At 45.5% G+C, this 20,461-nt stretch overlaps 1 protein-coding gene across 2 annotated transcripts in view; it reads left to right on the top strand.

The window, feature by feature from the left end:
* Positions 1-20,207, top strand: part of Miro (mitochondrial Rho GTPase) — a 34,230-nt gene extending 14,023 nt beyond the window's left edge. The window contains exons 11-19 of one of the 2 annotated variants that reach the window (XM_075702095.1): positions 2,421-2,505; positions 3,978-4,123; positions 6,425-6,522; positions 7,175-7,386; positions 9,614-9,742; positions 10,593-10,789; positions 14,463-14,531; positions 16,245-16,358; positions 20,001-20,207. In XM_075702095.1, the coding sequence (XP_075558210.1) occupies positions 2,421-2,505; positions 3,978-4,123; positions 6,425-6,522; positions 7,175-7,386; positions 9,614-9,742; positions 10,593-10,789; positions 14,463-14,531; positions 16,245-16,358; positions 20,001-20,004 (1,054 nt within the window). In that variant the 3' untranslated portion in view covers positions 20,005-20,207. The remainder of the gene's footprint in view (positions 1-2,420; positions 2,506-3,977; positions 4,124-6,424; positions 6,523-7,174; positions 7,387-9,613; positions 9,743-10,592; positions 10,790-14,462; positions 14,532-16,244; positions 16,359-20,000) is intronic. The other variant, XM_075702096.1, reaches the window with a different exon arrangement.
* The last annotated feature ends 254 nt before the right edge of the window (positions 20,208-20,461 follow it).

The raw sequence follows: 20,461 nt of genomic DNA, 5'->3' as shown, positions 1-20,461 counted from the left end.
AATTAGTAGTATGCACAATTGAAACAATATTGGCAATGCTGCAGGACTGGTAATTGTCTACACATTCTTATTAACTGCCTAAGCAGGCAATTGGTCCACCTGGTAGTCGGTGGATATGATGCGAGTCCCAGCATGTTGTGTTTAAGACATACGGCGCAGTACAGGCACCTCCTAATGCGTCAGGGTTTCTGATACCATGTGAACACTAATGGTGTGGAGGAGCGCTTGTCAACATAGTCTGCACCAAAAAGCCGCACTCCACTTACTACGAGTCTTTGGAGGAGCCACGATTTAAGAAAATATAACTAGCAATTTCTTGTGTGTCCGTGAGATACTGTCATCGTACGCTTTTGTAGTTGAGTGGTCAATAACTATCTTATAGAGCAGAATAAGTGTGACACAAGTTTTTCTTTTTTTTTTCATCAGTATTTTGCTTGAGTTGGCCACCAGCTCCTTGAGACCTGCCAGTCAAAAATTGGTCCGCCTAACTGAGATAACCAATTCGTGTATAGGCTGCCTAACTGTGAGGCATTTTCACTGAATGGCTGTAACTTACTGAGCATAAGTTATCTGGCCCATCTGTTGGCCTTTGACTTGACTGCACATGGGGTTTGTCGTGTCCGCGGTATTAGATTGCTGAGCATGGTGCAGAAACCACGCACACTTTTCTCTGTTTCGCTGTACGCTTTTCATTTCCACAGTTACGATACAAAACGCTCTACTAAGGCACGGTATGTCGTGAGCAGTGAGTGCAGGAGTTGGCGACAGTGGCCAGGGCGGTTGAACGTAGAGAGCAGTAGTGGTGGGAGCAGAGTGCCAATATAGCGCGATTGCCACCTTGGTGGCACAGCCAGCTTGGTACGTTGCCAAGGGGGAGTTTTGGACTGCCCCATCAAGTGAGCTTACCAGGAGGGTCGCGCACTGCTAGGGTTCGGCATAAAGGGCCCTGCAACCACTCGGAAATAGAAGGCTAGTGTGCGGTTTTCTTCTCGGCTTCACGGGCACTCTCTCCTCCTCACCGTGCGCTTCTCTAGAAGGCACATGGACACAAATGATCACAACCGAATGTCACATTGGTGCTCTTTTTCGTGCTTGAAAACACCACAAACTCCCTCCCGCTTACTAGGACTGCGCAGCTTTTTGGCTACATGCTGTTTCTGCCACACACGCAGGGCAAAATGCTGTCACGTAGTATGTTGCACGAGTTTAAAACAGTTTGACCGTGTGCGGCAGGTAAGAGAGACGACGAGAAAGAGTGGCCGTGCGACTGCGTGACAACGGTGCGTGCTAGCAGACGGATGAGAATTTGTGGACCACATAGGACAGCTTTTTACCCTAATGACATCGTGAACATGACCTCATTGACATCACAACGTGTGATTGCATTTTTAGTTATCAGAGCCAGTTTAGTGGTGATATGCAAGATGATAAGTCAATCTTTGCTCTGAACGAAAATATGTTTGTAATGTTGATTTGTAGGTAATGTTTGCTTTGTTAAAATTATATTCTAAATTTGTACTTTTGTGTATGAAATTCAAGGTTAATTATCATTACTTTGTTATATGTGTTATATAGGTTAGTTAACCATTTCTGTTAAGTAAGGTTTGACTTCAGTAAAAATGGTAAAATTATTTGTGTGCCAGTTTTCATCATTCAGAACATGTCAGAAGTGTACTGAAGCTGGTACATGTTTACGAAAACAGACAGGGAATGGGGTTAATGCTTCTTTTGCAAGTGTGTGTCATGTCTCGGTCAGTGTATGTCTTTGTGCAATACCATGAATTGAGGGCTCATTGCGACAGATCCACATCTAACGTACCTTTGGATATACAACAGACCATTCTTATCACATAGTTTGGTCTGCCGATGTTTTTTGTGCAACAATTTATGGTTCTAACAGACCCAGCTATAACTGTCGACTACAAAGAACGAAATTTCAGACAAGTTTTGTCCATACTTCATTTCATAATTTGTTTGCAGCACTGTGGAAGCTCCCAAGCCAATGAGAAAGCTGAGTGCCCCTCGAGATGTGTTCATCCGCACCTTGTCGTCTGCTCACCACCACAGTAATTCATGATATACAATGCACATGGACAAAGGTCCTAGCATGTCCCATATCACTGAAACATATCATGTACCAATCAAAAATTAACTCTCTCTAATACCGCCAATGATTAGACATTTACACCGGAACTATATTTCACCGGGCAAGAATATTACTTGTGCAGGCCTTGTACCTTCGGCAGCGCCGCAAATAATTTGCGAGATGGCGCATAGACGATACATATTACTATGTACTTTGCTGTCGTACTGTGTTTGTTCTGTACTGCATGGAACTTTTTACAGCGACATGCAGATTGAAGGTTGATGTCAGCTTTTTTTTTTCTTTTTCTTTCTTTCTTTCTTGTCTCGGTTTGCAGGATTCGAGTGCCTCCCGGCAGCAGCACAGAGCTAAGTGCCAAGGGTCTTGCATTTGTCACGTCTCTTTTTGAAAAACATGACAAGGTGAGTGAGCACAACGCTTTTGCAGCGAGTTTCGAAGCAGCCTCGTCGTAAGGCCGTCATACGTCAAAGCGCTCTCTGTTCTTCACCTGTAGGCATGACTTTCTCCTGGAACTCGAGTTTGCCAGATACTGGCAGCACAGGACGCGCGCCGAGGAAAAGTGTTCGAGCTTAAATTACCTAGTACAGCACTGTGTGACATAATAACTGGACAGGGTACCAAAAACCAAACTTCAGAAGCTAAATCTTGTGACTGATCTTGTGGCAAGTCAATGGATGCCTGGTGTAAGCAGTGACCCAAATGCAGCTCCAAGGAAGAAATGAGCTGAGGCAGAGTACAAGGTGGTCTTGGAGCACCCCTACTATTAGTGAAGCCACAGCTGAACTGATCTTTTATCCTAACTCTAGAAACAGTGCAGGCAGCTGAATGTAGGCAGCCCATGCGCGCCGAATAAAAATGAGGCTAATGTTTGCCACAACCAGTGCAAGCGAGACTGTAGTCACAATGGACCCTATCATGGATGGCAACTACACAGTTTTGAAGGCACGGGGCCAATGCGGTGTCATATGCGACGGTAAATGCAAGAATAAAGGCTATATAGTCCCAAATAGGCACTAAGCATTCCGGTGTTCCTGTCATCCCCGTTTGGCATGCTGTACAATTTCCACGGATGACTGTGGCGATGCAGACTTCGCCGCTTCATTTTGGGTGGACCCTAGCGCTGCTGTGCTCTTAGGGTTGTCTGAATTAAATGATGTGTGGCCAAATTCGCCCGAATTAACCAGAGTTTGATGCCAATAAACAATGATGCACGCGCCTGCCGGGATCAGAGGACACATCAAAATGAAACTGATTTTTCGAATTAATGAGGGTTGAATTAGCTAGGTTTTACTCTAATACACGCTTCAGTTAACGTGACCGCCCTTGGGAACAATCTAGACGTCAAAGCCTGGCATTTGCGAACATTCCTTTGGTGTATGATACGAACTTCCTCGATTCTTGAGCACATTCCATCAACGAACTAGTCCATGTGCACACAATGGCTAGTTGGCATTGTTGCTTAGGAGGAGTGATAAATGCCCTGCTTTTATGTTCGTACCATTGTATTGTCATGCGCTTTGCTCCCTAAGAGCTAATAACCTCCCGCAGTACACTAACTGTACAGATTGTTGAGGCAGAACGCTGCGTGCACCGTGTTTTAATGTAACTGGGGCAGAGGGTGGCGCTTTTCCGTTGCTGCACAATCTTACCTTTTCTTGTCTGGCTACTTCTGCCTATCTAGCTTTCCTAGATAGCATATGCTGTGTGTGAATTGCCACTTCCATGCGATGTTTGATTGCAAACCATCCGTCGGTTTAGTTGGAAAAATTGTGCATACCTGGCACCTCCTATTTGACCAACATCTGGCACATGCCAGCATTCAGTACGTAGCTCTGACTTTTCTCACGATTGTTGCTCCTTGTCGTGTGCGCAGGATGTAGACGGCTGCCTCTGCCCGTCCGAGCTGGCAAGCCTGTTTGCAGTGTGTCCGACGCAGCCTTGGGGCTCGGACCTTGTAGGCATCGTAGCCACCAGTGATGCCGGCTGGCTGACGCTACGTGGATACCTGGCCCACTGGGCGTGAGTGGATGTTATACCTGCCAACTCTCCCTATTTCTCCGGGAGACTCCCAAATTCTGACCATCCTTCTGATCATATGGGCAGGGTGATAAATCTCCTGAAAAACTGCCCCAACCACACCACAAAAAAAAAAAAAAAAGAAGTCTTGTCATGCAGCACAGCTGCATTGAAGTTGCCATTATGTGCTGGTAGCTAGCTGAAGCCAAATTTAAATCTGAGCCATTTGTGTGTAGGCGCTGTAGGCCGAACTCAGTTTCGCTTCAGGTTGAGACATGCTTTGAGGAACGCGTGAGGCGGAGGTCTAATATACAGCCTTGTCATCCAGTGAAACACACTTAGAGTGGAAAGAGGCCACTTTCACAGGACAAGGCATGTGTTCATTCGTTACTGGAAAAAACGCAATATGTATTCCTTAATTATACACTCACGCACAAGCCGTCTCTGGTCATAGTATGAGTGCAGGGACGTCTAACAGCTGTACTGGCAGCCAATCAGAGCTGTTTCTCACGTTGTGGAGATGCGCTCTTCTTTCGCCCACCTTGCATGCTCCGTATTCGAGATCGTAACAGGACCCAGTAGGCACACACACCTCTTCCGGTCACTCAAGAAGTGAGCTGCTGGTAAGACGTGGAAGGGTCTCACAAAATGTCCCGACAGCAGCGAAATGTCTTGACCAAGCAGACAAACAACAATGCCAGTATCTTTTTTCTTTAAATCAACACTTGTGAAAACGTGCAATCTTAAACGCAAAATTTTAGTTAAAAAGGTTAGCAGCAACAAACAAGCGGTAAGCGCTAGGTCTTCTGTTAAAGTTATTAAAATAAAATGCAAATCACTTTTATGTTATTGTCTAACAGGCTTCCAGACACTTCCAAACGTGCAGCAGGTTGCTTCGGCTTCTCTGTAACATGTCGCTTCTAGTAAATAGGTCGGGCAATGCGTGCTAGCGGCAGTCTTGGGGTGTCGCGTGGCCTGACCGTATGCCACTGTGCTATACTGCATCTCTGTGACTCCCGTGTACTGTGTGACGTGTAGGTGTGCTTTGTGTTGCTTTGAGGCTGCCAGCCTGCGTGCACCTTTAGTATAAACCCTTCAGCAAGGACCTCTCGTCCCCTCGCTACAGCCATCACATCTTTGTTTAATTTACTGAGATGTTAGACACCGAATTCAAGCTGGATAACAGTGTGGTTTAGGGAGCCGGTGCCTGTAGATTACATTCTGGGTCGGTACAATTGCCCCTCGATAAACGAATGCAGATGTAACGAATTATCGGACATAGTTAAGGAAACACGAAATGTTTCTCGGCGATGTTAGCACGTGACAAATATATGCTTATAAAGAATATCGGATATGATGGAGGTACACATCTGAATTCGATGAAAGCAGTGGATGCAACTTCTTTGCAACTAAGTTCTACTGTATAACGGACGGATTACTTTAACTCACTTCTCTTCCTTTTTTTACCATCTACTACTGCTTAGGATAGGTCAATTCTCGTTATCATGAAGGTGGATTGTTGTTTGAACCATTGGTTATTTGCGAAAGTAAAAGAAATTGGAATATAATAGTTGCATTATCCCAGCCCTGGTTGATATCAAGAGGAAGTATGATGGAGTCTAGGAAGTGATGCATTGAGCAGCAAGGATAACCTATGGCCTATTAGAGTGAGGTATTGAGAATTCACAGTGTCCTTCTGTGTAGTTGCTTGCCTTCCTAGATTTTTTTTTTTTTTTTTTGCTGGAAATTCTTATAACGCACTTAACGCAGAACCAACTACCTGGCCCAAGTTTCAGCTCTAAAATCAACTACGTAGCTTTGTTGATTTATTGACATGACATTCGTTGCCACCTGCCAGCTTCTTTAAACATAAAGGCAGCAAGTAAAATGCGATAGGTTACAATGCTTTGCGGTTAAATTGTAGCAATACTGCTTGTAATGTGCATGATTTATGGTTCCATTGGCATCGTCTTGTACGCTTTACATAGTATGTGCATGTAACCAAGCGGTACGAATGTATTTACATTCACTATGATGATAGGATTTTTTAGCATTTCTTTTCTCGTTGTTACAAGTTGACTGCACTGCACTTCGTATTCCTCGCACAAGCTTGACGATTCCTCGCTTATGAAAAATACCCTACCTCGTTTCGTTACCGGTTCACCTGCAAAAGCAATGGCGTGTCTAAGATATGTAGGAAGTGCTGGATAATAAAATTACACTGTGGTAGAAATAGGTTGCAAGGAAAAGTCTTTTAAGGCTAGGGCGTGCACGTCGTCAAGTGTTTTTCCGACACACACGCAGGTTGACTACGGCATTGGACGTCCACAAGACACTAGAGTGCCTGGCATACCTCGGCTACATTGGGGTCGGTGAAGAGAACCAACTCTCTGCCGTGCAAGGTGAGACACTGGTTGTGCAATCCAGCAGTTGCACACATTTTCCGTACTGTTCTTGAATACAGCGTTGACTGCTCATGATGGTGCACTATGAGCGATGCCGCGCTGTAAACAAAACGCCATTTTCCAAAGGCTGCACTCGTGCAAAGCGTGTAGATCAAGCAGCCGCTCATATCCGACACTCGGAAGCACGTGACCGGGATGTTCGCATTCGTTTGAATTTATGACTCCTTAAAAAGCTAAAGGGGCCCCGAAACACCTAATTAACACGGTAAGAAAATGTTGCCGACCTGCTAGGCTCCTGTGAACATGTGAACCAATTATTATTGCACTGCGTGCAGCAGGGAACTTACAATGTCTGGTCAAAAGCAGTGAAAGATCGCTTGCTCTCGCTTTCGCAATACCCTCATGCAGCGTCATCGTTAGCAGCCGGACCCACAACAGCTATTGGCTGATTTTGTAATCTCAAGAACATTCTCTGTAGTGCAATTATTGCTTGTTCTAGTTAAACACATGAAGAATATATATATATATGTCTGCAATCTCAAAAAGACACCAACCTCCTCAACCTCCTCTCAAGCTCACCGACCTGCCCAGCGAGCAGTTGTGAAAAGACATGTCCTCTCCCTCCTGCTTCTCTTTCTGGAACTCGCAGTGACGTGCGAAAAGCAGCTGGAGTCTCAGCAGCGGCAGAGCACAAGGCAGGTGCTGCACTGCCGGGTGCTGGGGCCACAGGGCGCGGGGAAGACGTGCTTCCTGCGGGGCCTCCTCGGCTGCAGTCTGGAGCAGAGTCCTCCCCCGGGACACCCCGGTCCCAAGTACGCCGTGGACCAGATCGTCGTGTACGGCCAGGAGAAGTATCTCCTGGTAAGGGAACCCCCTCGCCCCCTTTGGCTGGCCAGCTAGAGAGGCTCAGAGACGTTTTAGAGTGAAGTCGGGTTTACAGGAATGTCACTCCCTGCCAGGATTAGTTGGAGGCACTTATTTTGGATACGTGAAATGTGTCGATGCTTGTGCGGTGCTGCAAAGTGTCTCACTAGACAGGCGACAAACGATAGAACAAATTCGCTGCCAGGTTCCTTGGGCAGCACATCAAAAGGCTTTTCTCGTGAATGGTCGACAACTTGGTACATTGGAGACTGTGTGTCCTTCTCCGGACTTACATAATACATACATACATACAGCCATACATGTCCAACTAACCTCGGTGTAATGTGACACGTGGACATCAGTGAGATAGCGGGGAGAGTGCTGTTTGTCTGCGGCATCGAATCCACATGCTTTGCAATGGCAGACGCTGACGCTTAGGTTGATTCATTTTGTTACAGTGTTAGTTTTTTTTTCTTCTTGTTGTTGGATATTTTTTGTAAAATGTTACGATTCCTACAGAAATCGTTGGATCGGAAAGAATGGAGGGTTTGAAACTGGCCTATCTGCATCCTTCTCCTTGTCTGTCCTTGAGATTGTGCCATCATCACAGTGTCCTCAGCAGGTCACCTTCTTCTCAGCTTCACCCTCGCCATATGACGGAATAAAAACGAAACGAAACTTTGCCTGCCACAATGTTACGGCATTTGGCCTCGCCATCCCTGTGGCAGCGCGAAAGGCAAATCAGAGAGTCTTTCCACCTATGTTTTATTAGCCAAAATAAGGTACATACAGGTAATTACAAATATACGTACAATTCTACGTACCTTACACTACTTTTTCCACATTGTCCCCACACCGGTTGAGACATTTGTCCCATCACAGCACTAAATTTGAGAAACCCCTGTGGTAGAATCCGTCCGGCTGATTGTGGAACCACCGTCGGACTATTGTCTTGGCTTCATCATTGCTCGTGAATCGCTGTCATGCCAGGAAGTTCTTCAGCAACCTGAAAATGGGGAAATCACTAGGGGTGAGGTTGAGACTGTATGGTAGGTGGTCCATAGAAAACAAATCGCACATTGCTCGTACGCCGTCGACGTGCGAAGCGCAACTGCCATCTTCAACAACTGTCAGCAGCAGAGTGCCATGGAGCTACTGGCACATACGGCTGGGCCGGTCCAAAAACGGTCAACCACTGGGAATGGAGATGTTGATTTCGCACTCAATGCAGTCGTAATTTGGCTAAAAAAAATATGGGTGAAGACTTTTTGATTCGCCCTCGTAGTAACATGCTAGCTATTATGGAGTTTTATCGCTTGGCAATTCCTGCAGTGTATCGTGTGCCACACAATCTATGTTAGCATCTGTTGTGTATGCCACAGCAGGCAGAATTTCAGGATTGGAAGATGACATTGTGTGCATTGCAGAAAAGTTTCTGTTGAGGAAATGGCATCTGGTCTTCTGCTGTCGCAGCAAGAAAAGTTTTTAGCTGAAGGAATCACAGAAACATACTGATCCTTCAAATTGGGAAGGTGGTAAAGGGACACTAAAAAGAAACACAAATCAATTTAGACTAATAAAATATTATTTCAAAGCATTATGTTTATTAATTTAGGGGTAAGAGGTTGCTTACTAGAAGCGACAGTGAAGGCCAAGCTTTTGCATTTTGAATTCGGTGCCAAAGCTTCGGCACCGGCACGTCGGTGTTGCATCATGGATCTGAAGGGATGTTTGCCTACTTTGGCATTTGTGAGCACGGTGAAAGCCCTCAAAATGTGCAAAGTCCAATCTGGCTTTTTTAGAATAAAATGTAACGCTTTGTTTCTTCCTTCTCTTCCCCCCCCCCCCACCCCTGATGAACAATTAACTAGGCTGTTGACTTGGTGCGTAAACTTAAAAGGGGACATTGCACACGTCTCTTTGCTTTAGCAGCTTTCCTGCCTTATTAAAGTGCCTTTTTTTTGTTATTGTAGAAGATTAACTTGGTAATGTAGCTCAACTGAAAGTTAAAGTACAGGTGCTAGCTGGCTGTGAGAGTGTGTTTAATAAAGGGAAAATCGGACATCCCCACATTCGTAGCAATTGTTACAAAGGAAACCCATACGGGTCCCTCGAAAGAAAAGCCTCAGAGTTGTAGAAAAATTCGTCCTGGTCCCGGACAAATTTGTTGTGTTTGTGTGAGGAATGTGGTTTTTAATGCTTCCACATCCATGCATCCTTGCAGCTCCACGAGGTGGACCTGTTTGGGCAGCACGACACGGCCGTGGCCCCGGAGCTGAGCTGCGATGCTGTGTGCCTTCTGTTCGATGCCAGCAACCCGCGTTCATTCGAGCACGTTGCCAGGGCCTACCTTGTGAGTGCACACCATCGTGTCTGCAGGGAAGTAGAAAAACGAAGCCGTGGTTGCGTAAAGGACGGGCCACTAACCCATTATAGTACCCACACAGGAAGACTAGAGCTGCTAAGCACTACAGTAGACTGGTTAAGATCAACTTGGTTAAGCTGAATTTACAGTTCTTGTGAAAGAAAAAAGAAAGAAACTAATCTGCTTAAAGGCCAACGACAATGACACTTTAGCCCGCGTAATAAGCTTAGTGTCAGGTAGTGTAAGTATAGACCAGTCTTCATGCAAAAGTTTACGTTTGTAAAAGTGCGGGTGAATGCATTATGAAAAGCTTTAAAAAATATATGTCTTCGAAAGCAAAACTAACGAAAGGATGCTGCCATTACAGCCCGCTGGAAGTGACACATCACGCGGAACGCGCTTCTCCTTAGCTTGACTTCCAAGACTGGGTGCTGCCCGTGGCTGTCCGTGGCGGACAGCCACAGGCTGCGCCCAGTTATGGTACGAAGTACAAACCCAATTGTTTACAATTACGGTACGAAGTACAATAGTACTTTGTACCGTAATTGATTACCATACAATGATTGTGTCACTGAAAGCTGCCAAAATTGTGCTTCCAATTATTTGTTTCCTGTTGGAAACGCAAAAAAACTTGCCCTCCCCTTTCATCCCATCGCATGCTGAATGGACTCTGCTTTTCATAGCAAGGTCGCAGTGTTCGTGTCTATGTCAGTGGTGTCTGGTAAAATGAAACCGCCACGTCAGGTATCAGTGATGTGGTGTTGGTGATGTGAACAGCCTGTTTCTTTCACAGTCCTTGTCTTTTCACCGAACAGTTCCCTGTCTTCTCTGTTTGCAGAAACACTTGTCCGGAAGCTCCGTTCCAGTCTTAGTAGTGGCGTCCAAGAGTGACAGGCCGGCCGTACGGCAGGACTACCCGGTGCAGCCTGCAGAGTTCTGCCGGAGGCACGACCTACCTGCCCCCCAGACATTCTCATGCCTGGTCATGCCACCCAGGGACGTCTACGTCAAGCTTGCCACCATGGCTGCCTACCCGTAAGCAACTTGGTGCTTTGCGGAACTCTTCAAGCTGCGTTCCTTTTTTCTTTTTTCTTGAACCAAGACGTACATTTTTCACTTAAAATCAATAAAAAAAAAGATATTTTGGTCTGTTCTCGCTCAAATTTAGCAGCAAGATCGCATTTTATGGTTTGGGTCATTCAAGTTAACACTTGCCACTGTCACTTGCCTGGATTGTCAAAGTATATGCATGTTTTTTATTTTCCTTTGTCTGTGCCCTTTGCACTGAGTGATGTCCAGAACATGGTCGCTATGACGTTACCTTGTCACTTCCTGCGTTTGCAGTATGGCAAAGCATGGGCTTCAACATTAGTTCCCATTAATGGGTAGTAGAGAGAGTGTGGACACCAAGAGAGGCACAGACTAATGCAAACTGTTTCTCGACAACCCAGGCAGGTAAACAGTGCTAGGTGTTACATTGAATGATTAGGACCACGAAATATGGTCTTGCTGCTAAATTTGACCAGAAATAGAGCAGCGGTAAGCTCGAAATCTTAGTATTTTTATTATTCTAAAGGAAAAATGCAAGCGTCTGTATCGTGGCATAAGGTAACTGTTGGGAGCTGTAGTACATGGTATTGGAAAAATTGGTTCATCGGAAATGCTGCTGAGCTGGCCAAAAACACGGGACACGTCAGTACTAGCCATGACGCCTTTGTGTGTCCTTGTACAGCAGTCTTCCGTTCATTTGGCTCTGGTTAATTCGATCCCAGCCAAAGGTCCTACAAGATACAGAAAACAAGATACAGAAAAAGATACAGATACAGCCGAAGCACACTGCTGATTCATTTGGCAGTATTTACCCAATTCTAACATGCCCCCGAACCAAATGCGTCCATATTTTTTGTGTCCAAAGTAGAAAACTAACATGGAAATGGCATTAAACCTTCTAAACAAACTAGAAATCTAATGTGCACCCAATATTTTTTCTGGGGGGGGAGGGCAAGGATTTTATCTAGTCTCTAATGTGTGTTGCACAATGGCGACCAATACCAGCTGCGGCGTGGCTCAGCGGCTATGGTGTTGCGCTGCTAAGTGCGAGGTCGCGGGATCGAATCCCGGCCACCACGGCCGCATTTCGATGGGGACAAAATGCAAATAACACTTGTGTCCCGTGCACTGGGGCCAAATTAAAGGTTCCCTGGTGGTCAAAATTAATCCAGAGTCCCCCATTACGGTGTGCCTCATAATCAAATCGTGGTCTAGACACGTAAAACCCCAGAATTCAACTCAATAGCGACCAGTCTCCTGAAGTCAGCTTTGCCGCAGATTTTTAAACTTTTTTATTTTTAAGCCAGCTTCGCTGGAATACATTCGTGTTACGCAGTGAAGCATACAAACGTCGCAAAGGCAGTTTTTGTTTCATATCGATTGCACCGTACAGGCAATTTCGGCCCAATTTTCTTGACGAAAAAAAAAGAGAGAAAGAAGTGCACGTTAGAGTCTGGTAAATACTGTAGTAAAACATTCGGAGCAAGCATTATTGTGTTAAAACCTTCCTAAGGCAGGCTGAAAAGCATTATCGATGGGAGATGACGGGCATTCAACGCATTCACTGTCCCCTAAGCTCCACCGAGACAGATGCTGCAACTAAATGGGCCGCCGCTGGCGTCATCACAAGGGTCAGCCGCTTGCGTGCTGGCTGGTCAAGTTCAGTTATCCAGCGAGCGCTAGTTTTAGGATCGGAACAACAAAAGTTCGGGCCCACGGAAATGCATGGGCGCCTGCCGGGGTTTTTCGGTTGCGATGAAATGAATCCCGACCTGGATTGGGAAGAATTGGGGATAAAAGTTAATGGAGAATACCTTAGTAACTTGCGATTCGCTGATGATATTGCCTTGCTTAGTAACTCAGGGGACCAATTGCAATGCATGCTCACTGACCTGGAGAGGCAAAGCAGAAAAGTGGGTCTAAAAATTAATATGCAGAAAACTAAAGTAATGCTTAACAGTCTCGGGAGAGAACAGCAATTTACAATAGGCAGCGAGGCACTGGAAGTCGTAAGGGAATACATCTACTTAGGGCAGGTAGTGACGGCGGATCCGGATCATGAGACGGAAATAATCAGAAGAATAAGAATGGGCTGGAGTGCGTTTGGCAGGCATTCCCAAATCATGAACAGCAGGTTGCCGTTATCCCTCAAGAGAAAAGTATATAATAGCTGTGTCTTACCAGTACTCACCTACGGGGCAGAAACCTGGAGGCTTACGAAAAGGGTTCTACTCAAATTGAGGACGACACAACGAGCTATGGAAAGAAGAATGATAGGGGTAACGTTAAGGGATAAGAAAAGAGCAGATTGGGTGAGGGAACAAACGCGAGTTAATGACATCTTAGTTGAAATCAAGAAAAAGAAATGGGCATGGGCAGGACATGTAATGAGGAGGGAAGATAACCGATGGTCATTAAGGGTTACGGACTGGATCCCAAGGGAAGGGAAGCGTAGCAGGGGGCGGCAGAAAGTTAGGTGGGCGGATGAGATTAAGAAGTTTGCAGGGACGGCATGGCCACAATTGGTACATGACCGGGGTTGTTGGAGAAACATGGGAGAGGCCTTTGCCCTGCAGTGGGCGTAACCAGGCTGATGATGATGATGATGATGATGAATCCCGAAAAATCGAATTAACCGGAGTTGAAATAACAGAAGTCTGCTGTGTCACAGCTACAACTTGTCGCGCCATATTACATGTTCTCTCGTGCACCTTTGTGCTTGCAGTATGAGACAAGACTGTTCCCCGCATTCTAGAACATTCCTCCACTCATCCCTCCACCTCGACTCGAGAAAGTACAGATGGCAGCGCCAACTCTCTACAGCATAGTCACCGTGCATCGTGATCATGCATGACAATTCCTGAGAAGTGTTAGTGCCTTCGTCAGTCAAGGGGGTGGCACTGTGCTGAATTCGGTGGAGTGGAAGAAGAGGTTCGAGTCGAAGGTCGTTTTGAGAATAAGGGGCTACGTCTTGGTCGCAAGTGCAAGCAGTGTGCTCTGGCTGCTGCTCTTTGTAAAAACTTGTCACTTCGCTGGTTTGGTAGTAAATTGAATCAGACCTCCATCACCTTTCATTTAATAAATGTGTCATTACTTTAGCTACCTCCGTAAGTATTTTTGGGTTGCAAATGTGAATGGCAAGAAAAGTCTCTCTAGCCTCCAAAGTGTTGCCTGCCATGTGTAAAACGGAGTGTAGGAATGTCCACACTGGTTTTGATTGAGTACACGAGCCTGTTGTTTTTTTTCCGGATTCTCGCGCGTGTGGCTTGAGCCAATAATTCGAGAAAGGGCTCGACGAAATACCAGGTGGGAGACGGGGTTGCAGGTGAATTCAGCCTCTGGGTGCAGCTTCACGGCAGTACATTTAGCACTGCCGTGAAACTGTTCTTTGGCAGAGCGCGCCAGAGAAGGCAGTGATGACTGAACACATAAAACAGGATTTTTTCCTGAACCATGTTTTTTAATGCCAGCAGCTGTGCTGTGCTGCTTCTACAAGCATGTGATTGTTGTTGTGTGTGCAGTTACTTGCATGGATCTTTTCTCACCCCCTCCCCCCTTTTTTTTTCAGGGGGGGTGGGGGTGTAACAGGTTATGTTGCACGGGCATGCTATAAATAATGTTCTCGTGCTGACATGGTGAAATTGGTTTAACCGTGCAGGAGCCTACGACGGTTGGTTCACGTGCTGTTAGTGCGGCCCATGGCACCTTGGCTATCGCGATACACAAGGTGGGTGGGAGACTTCGGAAAGGACAAATCACAGGGAGGGCTAGCTCATTTCTTTCAGGGTGCTTTTCCCTTTTGTGTCGTGCCTGTTCGGAAGTGTTTCGTACAAAACCAACTAGGGGGCGCTAGTTAGCGTCCGTGGGAGCTGCTAAGTGATGGCTAAATGAAGCAATTAACTCGGCCTCTCGGTGCTGCCATGAAGATGTTCTTGGAGCTTGCTTAACAGAACATCAGGAATGTGGATCATCTAGAACTGTGGTTCTGAAGCTTTTGCCCATCACAGGCTCCTCTCCCCCCTTGCTTGTTTTTAACGGTTTCTTTGGAGACCCCCTAATTTTCCCTGTTCTAGTCGTTTATTCCACTTACACGCTGGCACCTTTGATCCCTTTTCTCCTAAGGCGACTTGTGTGATTGAGGAACTTAGTGTTGCAGCCAGTGTCCACAGGTCATCGAGTCACTCACGAATGTGTCCCTAGAATCTGACTTAATGACATGTTTGCTTTTTTGTTGATCTTGTGACCACTGACACCTATGAGAGCTGCCATTACATTTCATAAAAGCCAGCTGCAGTGGAACTTCACTTCAGCTAAATTGCTAATAAATGAGCCTTACAAACTGCTTAAGAAGTCTTGGCAAAGGTGCATGGCTGTTAATTATCCAATTATATTATCAGGAGCCTTTGCATAGCATTCTGAGTCATGCATCGCCTCCAGCAAGCAGTGTCTGTCTGTTTGTGCCAGCCGGCTGGCCAGACGGATCGATGGACAGACATTTGGACATATGCCTGCTGGAGGCGATGTCCGTCTGTATGTGGTGTCTTCTGCTTTTTTTTTTCAGTTTCATTATCAAAGGTGTCATTTTTCTTTTCACTTTTCATGGCGTGTCTACTCGTATTTCAAGTGTAAATGTTGCACGGAGGCTACTCTGTACCTGCACTATCTGAAACTAGGCTTGTTACACGGCTGAAAAATTTCATTGCAGTTGTCCTTTAATGACCTGCACAAAGCCTGCTTGAACAAGCTTTTTAAATCCTGCACACAATGAGTATCATCCCGCGTCTTAATTTATATGTGCAGCTGAACTTGTGCTAGAAGCGAGTTAAGCCGAGGAGGTTTCGCGTTTCTGTCAACACATGTTAAGTGCAATGCATTACAAACACATGCAGTACACTTCCATTAATTTGACTTCAATTAACTCAATTTTTCAGTTAATTCAACCTCAATTGGAAGTCCTGTCTACCACTCGCCGACCATACGTTTTTATGGGCCATAGCTTTTGTTGTTTCAATCCTAAAATTCAATGCCCCTGGATAATTCGAACTTGAATAGATAACAGGCATGTCCATGACCTTCCTGACTGTGGCCTCTGTGGCTATGACATCTGTGTTCGTGTCTCTAGGAGACAGTGAAAGTTGTAGAAATGTTATGGCCTGCCGAAAATAGATGTATAGAAAATAGAAAATAGATGTACAGACTGCCCTTGGCAGATATTGAAGCTAAAATGGCCATTTACAATGAATGATTATCATACTTATCCGATCACAACACTCTCCTTTTTCTAGAGAAGATTGTTCCGAAAATTGCCAGCGCGTTGCCTTCACGAATGAAAACAAAACTGCATTTGCAGCGTTAGCAACAGCTCACTGTCAGATCCAGCATCATCACAAACACACTCTCATGACTCTTCCCCTCCATCATCTCCTTCCTGCTTCTGCAGCCGGCTTGCGTCGGCTGAGCCTTCGGCTTGGGTGGGTGCCGGTGTCGGAGCTGCGGCAGCAGCAGTTATTGGAGTACTTTTGATTCGTCTGCTACGGGCATCAACAAGAGACAGGTGAGTGGTGTGTGAGTGCGCTCGCTCAACCTGTAGATGCTTTTGCACATCAGCAAATGTTTACTGTAACCGATACAGCATGAAAGAGTACAAGACTTGCTGGTGTATATACAATTGCATTGGCTGTATTCCTAAAACATGAATTTATTTGTTTATTTCAAATACTGCTAACCCCAACGATAGGGGTTGTGACAGAATGGTACAAATGATATCTTAAATAGAAATACATGAGAATGATAAAATATAATATGAGTGAATCTTGTCAAGAAAGACTTATTAACTATATAAGTACGCTCCTACTGAGCAGTTTATTTACACAAGGGTAAATCGATCCACAGTGAGCACAACAGGCAGTCTCAATTCAAATGAGGATGAGCTTTGGCCACGCATGCGCAGGCAGACAGACAGAGACTGAAAGGACGTCTTAATTCTAGAGGGCCATGGCATTTGTCCTACTCATTTGTGGAATACTCGGGAATACACAGAGAATAGTATATTTGACCACAATCATGTGTCTTGTAAAGAAGGTACCATAGTCTTGAAAATTTATGGATTTCCTTTCAGAGGTGAGGCTTCGTCTTATATGTATTTTCCTCGGACCGCAAGAGACTGCAACGTTCTTCCGCCTGCAAATGTTTGCTTAGTGTTGAATGATGATTTCTACCATGCTTTGTGTATGATATGGGCATCATTTATATTGTATGGGATGTATACCTCCTGCTACTATACGTTACAGACAAAGCTGGTACAGTCGACTCCCGTTAATGCAACCCTGACAGGACCTGCAAGATAGATCGAATTATCCGGCGGGTAGAATTAAGCAAGATGCAGAAAAAAAAGAACAAGAGAACATACCGTCGATTCATTTAGCAGTATTTGCCCGAGTATAACCCGCCCCCCCAATTAATATGGGTCCACTTCTTTGTCCGAAGTATAAAATTAATGTAGGTATGAAATTAAAGTACGTAACCAAAGTAGACATGGGCAAGGGTGTAATATGTGCTGCACAGTGATGGCCGGTTTCTTTAAATCAGATTTGCTGCATGCTTTCCTTTTTTTTTTTAAAGCGAAGCTTTCTTTGGAGGGGGGCCTCTTCCTTTGACTTTTGCGCTGCTGCTGTCTTGCACGCCTCGTCAGGTGGTGGCATGCATATGCATGGCAGGAGCGTGCCAGAGAGGAAAGCCGACGCGAGTAGCTCGTACGGACATTCGCGCCACAGTGCATGCGCACAATGCCTTCTGGAGCTTCCTGGGCGTTGCCACAATACCCTCTTGACGGCTGTAACCGTGTAATTAACCTGCAAAATCATTGCAGAAACTGCAGCGTTTACCTTTCTACTATGTGCAGCCATACAGAGTGGAGGTGGATAGAATGGTAGCCAGGAGGTAGGGGAGAGGCAAACAGAGAACGGGTAGAGTCAATGCAGCCACGAAATGAGTGTCTAACAGCCTTGGCACTCCTCTCGCATATATGGGGGGGAGAGCGGGGGAGGGCAAAGACGACGTGAGAAGGCGAGGAAATGCAGCTTCCAGACATGAAAGCAGTTGCAAACTAACTGGATAAATTTAAGTTGAACATATGGTATGGTACATTTCTGCTGTTTCTTAAAAATTAGCACCATGGAAATTTCTCAAGCGGACAGCTGACACACGGCGCACAGGCTCAAATCTGCATAAGAGCACCGTAGTGTCTAGGCAACGTCTTAGCACCATAGCATCTATAAGTGTCGCACGTCATTTCAGCACTTCTGCGCCCACTGTGGTAGCTTTGCAGCTATGGCATTGCTCGAGGCCACAGGTTTGATTCTGACTGCGGCAGCCACATTTCAACGGGGGCAAAATGCAATAATGCTCGTGTACTTAGATTTAGGTGCTGATTAAAGAACCCCAGGTGGTTAAAATTAATCCTTAGTCTGCCACTGCCACGTGCCTCGTAATGCAATTGTGGTTTTGGCATTTACAACCCCATTGTATTGTGTATCGTGTTTGTTTATATTTATTTATTTTTTTGTCATCTAAGCAATGCCGCTATACTGCTTTCAGGTGTATGGGGCCTGCAGCTTTGTCAAGCTGTCATTTGACAGCTTTTACTGCTGGCCTCCAGTGTCGTGTACCCTACATGTGACACAAATAAAGGCATTATTATTATAATACAGTGAAACCTTGTTGAACCGTAGTTGGCTGGAGCTCGGAAAAAGTACGTACTAAACGGTAGTACTGTTTAACCGAAATAGCATGAGATCGCCCACGTACCTGTCAAAAACGGAACTCGGAGAGAGTGCGATGAAAGGAGGAAGAAACATGCAGTATTTATTCACTTCGCGCGACAAAAATATCATTTTCGTTTGATGCCGCGGCGGCATAGCACGATGACAGCGACCTCAAACTTACTGAAGCTGCATGTCGGCTTTTCAGCCAGCCCCCTCTTTCCCGGCAAACACTCACATGGCAGATTCCTCGTTGGCGTTACGTATTCTCCGTGCACGCGCGAAGTAGTGCTGAAGAAGTCCCAGGGCGCCTTTTTCATTGCCGGGTGCCGGAGATTGGAATAGAGTTACGTTATCGCGCCCCTGTTCTTGTCGCGACGATTGCATTCACGAGGCTGACGTAATGCACAGCTTCTGCCACTGTCGGGCCTGAATCGCCTGTGCTGTCGCTTTCCGTGTGGTCCTCATCACTGTCGCTAGTCGGCACTTCAGCAACAACAGAGGCAACGATGGCCAAAAGTCGAACCTCGTAGCTGACATCTCTTCGTGGTCGCAGCAGCACTGCCGAGCAACTTCTTCGCATTCCAAATGCCACAAACAGTAGTCAACAGCAGATCCCTGTCGTGTGCCAGTGCCAACTTTTTCGTGTCACGTGCGATCGCACGGACAATGTCTAATTTTTCTTCTATGCTGAGCAACCGGCGTCTTTTTTATCCTCGCTTGCATGACGCCACAACGCTCTCTCGCACGACGTCGAAATAATGTTGATGTTGATGTGGCTTCACGCGCAAACGCACAGGGCGTTTGGAGGCCGTTGTTCGGATCTCTGAGGCATGTTGTGCTGTCGGGCCGCCCGATGGAGGTGACGCACAGCCGTGTTTGTGCGACGAAAAGTGGAAACACTACGTTTTAACCGATGCATACGCAATAAGCTAGCACAGTTTATGCAGATACAAAACACATTTTATGTTCAATGGCCACTGAGCCGGGGATTTGACTTTACTACTTTTAAAATGAAACTACTGTTTTAGCGGGTACGGTTTAGCGAGGTTTTACTGTAATTGAAAGTTTAGCACTTCTACCATGATACGATGTGCCATGTGGGGGAATGATAAAGACCTAACTTTCTCATACGTCATGAACAGTAATGCACTACAATGGTGCGTGCAAAGTAACATTTAGCATCAACTCACCACTCTCATACTATACTAAATGCTAAAGAAATTAAGCATTCGCCATCAACATCAACACTAATTATCGTCCATCAGAGCAGACAGCACTTGCACTTTGCGCACAGGGAAGTAAACGTACGTTGAGCATTAGCGCGATCTTTTACTTTCTTTTTTTCTTTTTTGTATAGAGACAGTGGGTGTATTTGCTAGTTAAGATTTATATGAGCATTTTGTATTTACTGCTCTCAATTTGTTTTTTTGCAGGTAGCAGCAGTCTCAGTCGCACCACTGCCATCGTCTTCAGTCCCTGTCGAAGTGAAGAGCAGCTTCTCTCTCCCCTACTCTTTTTTTTTTTTTTGTAGGTTCTACTTGACCTTTGACCCTAACTTGTACCAGAGGAAAAGAATGCCTCGGTGCTGCTAGGGCCATGTTGCATACATATAAAAAAAGAGTTTCTAGACATTTCACGTATTCTGTTCGTTTGTGTTTCTTATACAGTGTGGTCCACTCTTAAAACAAACACCTAATTAGCAAGTACACTCGATTAACAAAGTCACATTCGGCACAGAAATACAGTTGAGCCTCGACGTAACAAGCTTCAATATAACGAAATTCTCGATATAGCGAAGTACTGAACTTTTCATAACCTCTTGTCCATAGAAACCATGTATTTAGAACCTCAATATAACAAAGTGTGTTCGTATGCGATTTCAATATAACAAAAT

Source organism: Dermacentor variabilis, chromosome 8, assembly GCF_050947875.1.
Source record: "Dermacentor variabilis isolate Ectoservices chromosome 8, ASM5094787v1, whole genome shotgun sequence".
NCBI classification, from domain to species: Eukaryota; Metazoa; Arthropoda; class Arachnida; order Ixodida; family Ixodidae; genus Dermacentor; species Dermacentor variabilis.
Note: the sequence above shows the minus strand (reverse complement) of the source record. Positions and strands in the feature narration are given on the sequence as shown.